At 39.8% G+C, this 11,603-nt stretch overlaps 1 protein-coding gene across 2 annotated transcripts in view; it reads right to left on the minus strand.

The window, feature by feature from the left end:
* Positions 1-3,072: 3,072 nt before the first annotated feature.
* Positions 3,073-11,603, minus strand: part of SELE (selectin E) — a 9,357-nt gene continuing 826 nt past the window's right edge. Inside the window, exons 3-14 of one of the 2 annotated variants that reach the window (XM_008582067.1) lie at positions 10,332-10,715; positions 9,664-9,771; positions 9,095-9,280; positions 8,136-8,321; positions 7,841-8,029; positions 6,727-6,915; positions 6,412-6,600; positions 6,029-6,205; positions 5,434-5,544; positions 4,647-4,668; positions 4,469-4,538; positions 3,073-3,577 (exon numbers count right to left, since the gene is read on the minus strand). In XM_008582067.1, coding sequence (XP_008580289.1) covers positions 4,484-4,538; positions 4,647-4,668; positions 5,434-5,544; positions 6,029-6,205; positions 6,412-6,600; positions 6,727-6,915; positions 7,841-8,029; positions 8,136-8,321; positions 9,095-9,280; positions 9,664-9,771; positions 10,332-10,715 — 1,796 coding nt within the window. In that variant the 3' untranslated portion in view covers positions 3,073-3,577; positions 4,469-4,483. Of the gene's footprint in view, positions 3,578-4,468; positions 4,542-4,646; positions 4,669-5,433; positions 5,545-6,028; positions 6,206-6,411; positions 6,601-6,726; positions 6,916-7,840; positions 8,030-8,135; positions 8,322-9,094; positions 9,281-9,663; positions 9,772-10,331; positions 10,716-11,603 lie in introns of both variants that reach the window. The other variant, XM_008582066.1, reaches the window with a different exon arrangement.

The following is an 11,603-nucleotide window of genomic DNA, read 5'->3' on the forward strand; positions in this document are numbered from 1 at the left end:
AACACAGTTGATGGGAGTTACTATTAAAAGAAGCTTTGATAGGATTTGGCACCACTGGGAGATCGGGTAAAGGGAAAAAAAATCTCTTTGATTACAGACAAAACCCTGTTGTGGTTTTATTCTTATTTTTGACAAAGACAGGAGACCTATCTTAGTGCTCTGGCTTTGTTTTATTTATTTATTTACTTTTATTTTTATTTTCATTTTTTGGTGGCTGGCTGGTACAAGGAGTACAATGATTTTATAAACTATCATTATGACAGATATATGTATATATGAAGAGAGAAAGATTTTTATTTCTCTTGGCTTAGAATTTGGGAAAGGGAAGCTAAAATTTCAGAGTGAAAGCTATAGTTATTATTTCTAACTAAAATAAGACCAGAAGCTCTTGACTTCCGTATAAATTTTTGTTTTCTTCCATAAAAAGCTCTAACCCATTCCCATGGTACTAACACTGAGAATTGGCATGTGCATCTGTGGAGACTGATTATAGGAATTGGCTCACATAATTACAGAGGCCAATTAATGAATGGATAAGCGAAATGTGGTATAGTCATATAATGGAATATTATTGAGTTATTAAAGGAAATGATACGTGCTATAACATGGATGAACCTTGAAAACATTATGCTGAGTGAAAGATGCCAAACACAAAAGGTCACATATTGTTTGATTCTAGTTATGTGAAATGTCCCATAGGCAAATTGATAGAGACAGAAAGTAGATTAGTAGCTATCAGGGTGTTGGGAAGGGATGAATGGGAAGTGACTGCTAATGGGTACAGAGTTTCTTTTTGGGGTGATAGAAATTTTCTGGAGTTTTATAGTGGTGATAGTTGCATGATCTCACACATTTTAAAACAGAGAATTTTATGTTATGGAAGTATAAGCTAAATAAATTAAGAAATAGCCTATACACAGAGATAAATATAAACACATTTATTGTCAAACTTTATAGTGCTATGTTAACCATGACAAATACAATAAGTCTGACATAAGCTTAAATAAATACATACCTTAAAAACTGTGAAATATTTTAAATCATAATTTAAAATACTTTATAAAACCCCAATACAGACCACATTTATCTTTCACACTACTATTTCTAATGCAGTATGTATAAATACTTACAACATTTGAACAATTTTAGAGAAATTAGTAGTTTATTTCATCTGTACCCTGATCAATAGTTGTTCTCTCTCTCTCTCACTCTCTTTCATTTGCCAGAGTTCCTGGGCTCCGTGAAAAACCTCTGCTGTTTTGGTTCTTATCACACCTCACTGTTTGCTGTGGGTTTTGCCATTGTTGGCGTTCAGCCAGCACTTCTCTGAAACGTTTCTTCTTCAACACATGCTGAGTTAATGGAATTCTCAGAGAGTGTTGATTCTTGACCAAGAATTCCTCACTGACAGTGATCAACTGATAACTGGAGATTCCTTAGGAATTTTGAACTCTGCTTATAAATAAACATAAATATTTGCTCGCACAGACTTTCTCCTCTTCCAGAAAACCCTAACATACAGAATAAAACAACTTGGGAATGATTATTAGACATCTTCACTTTTAAAAAAAATCCACTAGATGAATTCTTTACATGGTGAGTTTCTACCATGGTTTTAAAATCCTATGTGACATACAAGAATTATGTGTTTACATATAACAACTGACAAATATCTTTGTAGAAATGCAAAACACATCTGTATTTCTACATGTATTTGCAAAACATTCATAAAATTGTACCTTCACTTGTTTTCATTTATGCTTTTATCAAATCAGAACATTTGGCCTCATGAAAATTTCTCATAACAGAAACCACACATTTCTGGGGGAAAAAAAACCTGGCAATATACAAACCTTCCACTCAGTTTTTACTCTTCTGATACTACCATGTTTGAAATACAACTGTAGTAAAATACTTAGACCTTTACACTGGTTAACATTATGCTTTGCTAGGCAACAATATGTGCCCTGTTTTGAAATACACTTACTACAGACGTAACATTAGAATTTGTTAATAAACTAAGAGGTGGTGATCTAGGATAAGTAATTTTTACCCTAACGTACTCCACAACCATTTACAAAATTTAAAAGTCCTTACAACACTTGTACTGAATTAAGAATTGTGGAAGATTATACAACATTCTGTGCAAATAAAAAGATCACAGTCTCTAAGAATTCTTTTAAAAGCACTAAATCCCATAGGGATAAAAGTGACTAAGACTGTACTGAGCAATCCTTGCACAAAGCATTAAGTAGTATTTGCACTGTTAACAACCCTCCCATACAGTCACCTGTGGGCATTTAATATGTGCCATTTTTTTTCAAGTTAGAAATAGGATATTTTGGCCAATTTGTTTCCTCTTGATAACTCTTGATACTTCTTATCCACCCCCATGATAGCAACTACGTAATCAGCAGTTGAAACACTGTGAGGGGCAAAAGGAAGAAACAAAGCCACAAAGTATTGTCTCTCCACTGAGATTTCATAGTGAGCAAGGGAGAGTTAGAAAAGGAATTCTGAGATTCCAGAGCTTTGATCTCTTCTTGCTTGGAAAAAAAAAATCTTTTCCCTTCAGTAGCCAGCACCTTCTTGATCCTGAGAATCAGAAAGAGAAAACAGTCTTTTCGGCGGGAGGCTATCCTTGCCCACTGGATTCTTATCTGTTGAAATCATGGTGGGTGCTATGGTCCCAGCTGTAAAGGCAGCAGGTACAATAGGTGAGAACGGCCAGAGACCCAAGGAGACACCTCTCTGTTTCTGCTGCTTTCAGGTATCGCTCTAGTTCCCTGGATGCACCTGTGTTCCTGAAAATATAAGTGTGCATGTCATCAGAACACTTAATATTCCACATACTGATAGCAACACAAAATGTACCTTCTAATAAGACCACTGTGCACACTCTCACTGGGGTAGATCAAGCAAATAAAAAGATCACAGTCTCTAAGAATTCTTTTAAAAGCACTAAATCCCATAGGGATAAAAGTGACTAAGACTGTACTGAGCAATCCTTGCACAAAGCATTAAGTAGTATTTGCACTGTTAACAACCCTCCCATACGGTCACCTGTGGGCATTTAATATGTGCCATTTTTTTTCAAGTTAGAAATAGGATATTTTGGCCAATTTGTTTCCTCTTGATAACTCTTGATACTTCTTATCCACCCCCATGATAGCAACTACGTAATCAGCAGTTGAAACACTGTGAGGGGCAAAAGGAAGAAACAAAGCCACAAAGTATTGTCTCTCCACTGAGATTTCATAGTGAGCAAGGGAGAGTTAGAAAAGGAATTCTGAGATTCCAGAGCTTTGATCTCTTCTTGCTTGGAAAAAAAAAATCTTTTCCCTTCAGTAGCCAGCACCTTCTTGATCCTGAGAATCAGAAAGAGAAAACAGTCTTTTCGGCGGGAGGCTATCCTTGCCCACTGGATTCTTATCTGTTGAAATCATGGTGGGTGCTATGGTCCCAGCTGTAAAGGCAGCAGGTACAATAGGTGAGAACGGCCAGAGACCCAAGGAGACACCTCTCTGTTTCTGCTGCTTTCAGGTATCGCTCTAGTTCCCTGGATGCACCTGTGTTCCTGAAAATATAAGTGTGCATGTCATCAGAACACTTAATATTCTACATACTGATAGCAACACAAAATGTACCTTCTAATAAGACCACTGTGCACACTCTCACTGGGGTAGATCAATTACAGACATCAAATTCTGTCCAATGAAGACAGTGAAAGTATTGTGTATGACAATTGTGGATACGTGTCACTACACATCTGTCAAAACCTACAGAATGTGCAACACACAGAGTGAACCCTAATGTAACCTGTGGACTTCAATTAATAATAACACATTGATATTGGTCCATCAGTTATAACAAATACAACTAACACAAGATGTTAATAATAGAAGAAATTGGGGGGAGGGGCTAGGGAGTGAGAAGGTATGTTGGAACTCTGTATTTTCTACTCGATTTTTCCGTAAACCTAAAACCTAAAAGTCAGAGGAACTTGACTATCCCAAATTCTCACAAAGCTAAACAGATTGGTTAAGAACACAAATTCTAGAACCAGACTGCCCGGGTTTGAATCCTGGTAACACCACTTACTAGCTACGAGATTTTAGGCAAGTTGCTTAACTACTCCGTGCCTCATTTTCCTCATCTATGTGATGAGAAATATAGTAATAATGCCTATCTCATAGATTTCATTATCTTAGACCAGTTCCTAGCACATAGTTAAGTGCTATGTAAGGGTCAGCTATCATCATCATTATTATCTTTCATAAATGAAATGACTCAGCAAAGCCAGATGTTTCTTTCCTCTCCTTCTACAAAGAAACAAAATGACTTTTCAGAATATACCGTGAAGGTGGTGATTCCACCCAAGAAATTGGCGTGTTTGGAGGGTTCCAGGAGAAACAACATCTAGAGAGGACACACTCTCTCATAACTGTATGTGATTTTCAAGTCTTACCTGATTCTTTTGAACTTAAAGGAAGTCAGGAGGCATTTGGTAGTTTCCATCTGCTTGAAGGCTTTGGCAGCTGCTGTGGAACACATGAAAACACTGAGTAAAGCATTGTTTTCCAACATGAAGAGATAAAAATGAGCAGAATGTTCAATGGCATGCTTTGTGCAACAATGCAGCTTACCTGGCAGGAATAAATGTCTTTGCTGCAAGAGAAAAAAAAAAAAAAAAAATAATTCAGACTAAATGACTTCTAAGGACATACTAAAACAAGACAAAATATAATGATTCTTTGCAAATTCAGTGCCTCAAGGCTGCTATAGAACCAAGAGCATAAACATGACGTGGTGGCAACTATGGTAAAATGCAAAGTGCCCACCCGTCCAAGGGCACAGCAGCTTCCTAACACCAGCAAATAGTTACGTGCTCAGCCTGCCAGGTTCATCTTCCAATTTTCCATGAGAAGTCCAAAATCTGGATTTTTATGTGTAATTTCCTATTTTGTAAATGTCAGAACTTAAGTCAAAAAGTTTTAAATACTCTGTAGGCCAAACAAACCAAGACTGTGGCTAGATGTGTTTGCATATTCTCTAGAAGTTATTCTCAGATGTAAGCCTGAATTCCAAACAAATCTTTTAAGGGAGGATTTTATTCATTTTCCTGAGAACACAAAGATGGCAGTCTCGCACAATTCCAGGTAGTGCCATAGAATTCAATGTGAATAACACCCCCTGGAATTGTACAATGTGAGCACAACTAACATTTCTATTTCCCAAAACTCTCCCCACTTTGAGTTGCACCATGAACTCTTTTCCTAAGACTTCTGCTTTATTACACTGCAGTTTATTGGTGTTTATCTAATAACTAGATTCTAAGTACTGTCTAAATGTGCAAGAGACACCAAGATTCATCAATGAGAAAAAAATATACTTTCAAAAGCATATTTGGAGTACATTCATTAACTCCCTCACCTCTCTTCCGGAAGTATTTCAGAAGCCAGAAGAGAAATGATGCTAACGACAGGAGCGAGAATCCAGCAGCAGAAAGTCCAACTGCCATGGGAATGCTGGACTCAGGGGGAGCTAAGGAAACAAGAGGAGAAAAAAAGTCATGAAAAGGAAATGACTTTAAAGCCTTTATGTCCTGTCCATTAAAGGCCTTTTAGAACTGCCCCAAACCACCTTTGACTATCTCCTACCACTGCCAGGCAGAACTCTAACAGACCAAACTCTTTCACAATACCACACTACACCTTGGTTAATACTACTCTCTCTCTCTCTCTCTCTCTCTCTCTCTCTCTCTCTCTCTCTCTCTCTCTCCCTCTCCCTCTCCCCACCTCTCATTTTCTATTTCCTCCTCCTCATTTTCCCTCTAGTTCTCCTTTTCTCAATTGTCGGAATTTTACCCATTCCTTCAACATGCCACCTCTTCTGTTTTCTGTTTATCTCCATAAAATTAAATATTCACCAGCTCCTTAACCTGGGTAACCTTTCTGGTCTGGATATAATAGATAGTTAAATACTGAAGCAAGATAGCTTCCCCAGACAACCACCATAGGTGTATCACCTTCACAGGTAGGCAGCATCCCAGACCAGTGTCCTGTGGCACCACACATCAGAGCTGCAGAGCCATTGAGCATCCATCCTTCAGGACATGCAAATTTGCACATGGTACCAAACACAGCCTCTCCACTGCAGCTCATGTTGATCTTTCCTGGAACTTCCAGGCTTGAACATTGTACCACTGCAAGTGATAGGTACATGGGTAGAGGTTAAGAAATATCTACTGGAAAAGTATTAAAACTGGCTTAAAAGTCACCAATAAATGTAACTTATAAGCACTAATTTTCAGCATGTAGGAAGTTAGAAATCAAGCCCCTTGGGGACACCAAGGTCCAGAAACTTAATGAAGTATTTGACCCATACCCAAGAGTCTGAACTCAGTCTTACCTTGGCAAGAGGGGACCTCTTGTGTCCACCGTCCCTGAGATGTGCACTCAAGTTGAGCTGATCCATGTAATTCAAAGCCTTCCGCACAGCTGAAGGCACAAGAGGACTTGTAAGTGAATTCTCCAGTAGGGGAATGAGTACACTGCACCGAGCCACTTGTGGGCTGGCGGACAGCATCACATTTCACAGCTGAAAGACATGAGCGAGAACTTGAGAGGTTTGTTTGCATTAAATAACAATGGGTTTCTCAAGGTAACCATATGCCTACGCTCTTCAATAGTTTTTATCTTATAATAAAATATAAACAAAGACTACCTTCACATATGGGCTTCTCGCTGTCCCACTCCCCTGTGAGGCCACACTGGAGACTTTTGGATCCCTTCAGCACAAATCCCTGCTCACAGAAGAACTCACAGCTGGACCCACTTTGGAAACTTCCAGAAGCACTAGGAAGACAATTCATGTAGCCTCTCTCTGGGCTGGACAAGGCTCTGCACTGGAAAGCTGAGACATCAAAATGAAGGTCAGAAAATATTGCAGAAGAACTTACCATTTGATTAGTGAACCCAGTTCATCTGGGACAAAGAAACATTTGGAGAACTCAAGATTTTTCATTATTCCCTGGACAACTGGGAAGGTGGCTGTGATTTCTCTGAATTCCAATGGCACTAATTAAAGGACAGCCTTTAACAGGAACATTGGTTCCTGAGCACTGTTCCTGACATGCAAACGAAGTTAGGGTCAGGGGAAAGATTTTATGCAGCCAGAGAGGAACTTCTGGGTCCTGAATACTTACAGGTGGTGCCAAAAGAAAGGAAGCAGAGAGGGCACCCATGTAAAGTTTGTCTGCTTTGCAGTTGGGTTTTGGCGTTGCAACTTTTCACCAATGGAAATCATTCTGTGATATATTTGGCTATGAGAATCCCAGTGCCTGATAGTGAAATCTGCTTGTTTTCAATATTCTTGCTCTTGCTTTAAAGTGAATTAAATTTTAGTGTTTATGTAGGTATCAAGACTGTCCCTGTAACTGACACCATGCTACATTCTCATCACTCCTACTTATGACCAATTTTGGAAGAAAGGTATGACAAGAGTTTTAGGTTCAAGTTATGTTCTTATTCTGCTTTTAAAATTTTCTATGTGATTTCCTTTAAGAATTCTGCCTACTCCATGCCAATGTCTATAAAGTTATATTAGCATAGTTAAGAAATCAGCAAAGCATCCACTATTATTGCATACAGTCCTTTCTTTCTGCGGTCAAGCATTGGTTCTTTTATATGAATCTCAAAGATGTAAGATAAGTGTTGCCCATCAAATCTGATTTCTATAGTTAAAGTGGACATCTAGTTTCATTTCCACCGCCCGAGTGTGAAGATTGCAGCTTTTTAAGAAAAGACAATGAATGTAAAGGAGAGAATCTCAGGCTTACCCTCACAGACTGGGATTTGCTGTGTCCACTGCCCTTGTGTGGTGCATTCAACCTGGGCCGGCCCCTGCAACATGAAGCTTTCCTCACAGGTGAAGTTGCAGGATGACTTAGAGGTGAACTCTCCGGCAGGGGAGTGGCTGCAGCTCACAGAGCCATTCTGAAGCTGGTGGAGAGCATCGCATGTCACGGCTGTAACATAAGTACCCATTTATATTAGCAGGTTTGGCTTGCCCATTTCAAGTACAGGTTGAGAAAAAGAATGTTTACAGCAAGTCTTAATGTGGAACAAATCTACCTTTACATGTTGGTATCTCATTATCCCAATTCCCAGATGAGGTACACTGGAGGTGCTGGGCTCCCGTTAGTTCAAATCCTTCCTCACAGTCAAATGTGCAGGTTGTGTTCCACAGGAAACTTCCAGGACTTTGGAAACATTCCATCACCCCGTTGTCAGGATTTGTCAAAGCATCACACTCAACCACTGGGGATTTGAAAGAGCACCATGAATTTGAGAGAAGAATGATATTCTCACTCCTACTGAATTGGAGTTTATAATAATAAAGTGAAGAGGCTGCCTTCAATGGGTAGAACCCAAAGCTCTATGTCAATTCCTGGGGACATGCACACCCACATTAAAACTTTTATTAATTGATATTTTCATCTCCTCTGATTAATTTTTACCTTGATTAATTTTTACTTTAATTTTTATATTTACTAGTCAAAATAAAAATCACATAAGGCAAAAATTAAGAATAAAACAGATTCCAGATCAGGACTGATGACTAGTTGCGGTAAAAACAATACTGACATACACAGGATATTCCATTTATTTTAGCCCAGCAGGACCTGAAGGATAAAAATTTTCTTTGCCTCTGGTCCAGAAAGATAAAATGGATAGAGAAAAAGAGATATTGAGACTGCTTGATTAATTATTGTCTTAAATTAGTCCCATGCATGGGAAAGTTAAGCAGGGAAAGAAGATGAGAAAGTCATTAATATTCATAGAATAGGGTTCCACTGTTTTATCTTACAAATCACCAGAGCCTCAGAAACAACCATTTCAAACATAGAATAAAAACCTCTCAAACTAAGCAGGTACTGGATTGGCCATACACATTGGACAAGAGAACAAGTTTTATTAAGAACTTTCCCTGGAGTTTTGAAAATGTTATAAGCTGGATTAAAAAAAAAAAAAAAACTAAGTCAATGAGGGATGAGTTAGAGAATGTTCTGTGCATTCTGAGAGAGATTTACCATGGCAGGCTGGAGTAGGAGCACTCCATTCTCCGGAGGACGTACACTGCGTGCTCTCCGTGCCGCTTGGCAGGTAGCCCCTTTCACAGCGGACAGAGCAGGAAGAATTGTAGCTGAAGCTCCCCAAAGGGTGGGTGCAAACCAGACTTCCGTGCTCAGGGGCTTCCTGTGCTTCACAGGTCACAACTGAAAAAGGAAGTTGAATCAGTTTTGCTCATCTCTCACCTTGTATAGGTGACTGGAAATGATAGCTGCTGTGTACTGAATGTTTCTTGTGTGCCAGGCACTATGTAACCACAGCCTATAAAGTCGGTACTATCATTGCCCTCATTTTACAATGAGAAAGCTGGGACCCAGAGAGTTTAACTACCTTGTCAAGGTGCCATATCTAAGTGGTGAATCTGGGATTGGAAGACAGAAGGGTCTGACTTCGTAGGTCAACTCTTAACCACCATATCACACCATATACACCAGGGAAGGGAAGACATACAGATCTGACCCCAAAGCCAGCCAGGATATGAGAAGTTGCTACCATCTCAAATGAAGGAACTGGTGAGAACAAGACTTACCTTGTTCACACTTGAGTCCACTGAAGCCAGGGTAGCACTTGCAAGTGTAGTTATTGATGGTCTCTATGCATTCACCTTGGCCGCTGCAGGATGCATTGGTACAGGCAGCTGTAGAAAACACAGTCCATAAGGAGGAGAATTGTTATTGTGCTTATAATGAGTTCCTTTGACTCTAAGATCGACGGTGTCTAAGAGACATCACCAAGGATACAGACTGCCAGAAATTTTAACTGAAGTGCTTTGCAAGGTATCAAATCTGAGTTTCAGGCTCATCTATTTTAAGCCTTGATATTAATGTCTGTACATCTGGAGTGTAGCTACAGCTGGCACCAAGCATGAAAAGTTCACTTTACCACAAACTCTGAAGACAGTTCCCTTACCACAAATAAGCAAGTAACCAAAATTTAGATTTATGTGTGTACATGCATTCTATTTATGTACAGAACTACATATATATATGCATACATGTATGCATATGTACACACATTCTTGCCTACATTCACACAAAGAAGCAAAAAGAAATACTATAGCAGTTAAACAGAATGTTTTAGAATCGTATCTTTTAGAACATTAACTTACCACAATAGATACCAATTGTTGCATACTGTAAATTTGTCAAGATGCCCACACACTGAACCTACCGCCCACTGCTGCCGCAAACTCCCTACCTGTGTAGCACAAGGCAAGTTTCTTTTTGCTGCATCTCTCGTCATTCCACATGCCCTCATCTTTGCCTCTCTTGATGTAGATCTCTACGCAGTCCTCGTCATTTTGCTTATTGTTCGGCTCACCTGGAGCCCAGTTTTTGGCTTCTTCTGTCAGAGGCTTCTGGGTGCCTACCCAGACCCACACGTTGTTGACCTTTCTGATTCCAATCCAGTAATAACTTGGTGCGTAGCTCATTATGGAGTTCAGGTACTTGATCTCTTCTTTGTTTTGAATTGCAACCAGATGTGTGTACCTTTGCTGACAATAAGTACTGGCCTCATCATAAGTCATGCTTTCCGTGGAGGCGTTGTAAGACCAGGCTCCACTTTCTTTAATGAGAAGCACTAGGGAGGGGAAACATGAAGGCAATGGTAGAGTTTAGTCCTGCTATTGGCCATACACATTGGACAAGAGAACAAGTTTTATTAAGAACTTTCCCTGGAGTTTTGAAAATGTTATAAGCTGGATTAAAAAAAAAAAACTAAGTCAATGAGGGATGAGTTAGAGAATGTTCTGTGCATTCTGAGAGAGATTTACCATGGCAGGCTGGAGTAGGAGCACTCCATTCTCCGGAGGACGTACACTGCGTGCTCTCCGTGCTGCTTGGCAGGTAGCCCCTTTCACAGCGGACAGAGCAGGAAGAATTGTAGCTGAAGCTCCCCAAAGGGTGGGTGCAAACCAGACTTCCGTGCTCAGGGGCTTCCTGTGCTTCACAGGTCACAACTGAAAAAGGAAGTTGAATCAGTTTTGCTCATCTCTCACCTTGTATAGGTGACTGGAAATGATAGCTGCTGTGTACTGAATGTTTCTTGTGTGCCAGGCACTATGTAACCACAGCCTATAAAGTCGGTACTATCATTGCCCTCATTTTACAATGAGAAAGCTGGGACCCAGAGAGTTTAACTACCTTGTCAAGGTGCCATACCTAAGTGGTGAATCTGGGATTGGAAGACAGAAGGGTCTGACTTCGTAGGTCAACTCTTAATCACCATATCACACCATATACACCAGAGAAGGGAAGACATACAGATCTGACCCCAAAGCCAGCCAGGATATGAGAAGTTGCTACCATCTCAAATGAAGGAACTGGTGAGAACAAGACTTACCTTGTTCACACTTGAGTCCACTGAAGCCAGGGTAGCACTTGCAAGTGTAGTTATTGATGGTCTCTATGCATTCACCTTGGCCGCTGCAGGATGCATTGGTACAGGCAGCTGTAGAAAACACAGTCC

This window comes from Galeopterus variegatus, unplaced genomic scaffold (genome assembly GCF_000696425.1).
Source record: "Galeopterus variegatus unplaced genomic scaffold, G_variegatus-3.0.2 Scaffold2512, whole genome shotgun sequence".
In the NCBI taxonomy this organism is placed as follows: Eukaryota; Metazoa; Chordata; class Mammalia; order Dermoptera; family Cynocephalidae; genus Galeopterus; species Galeopterus variegatus.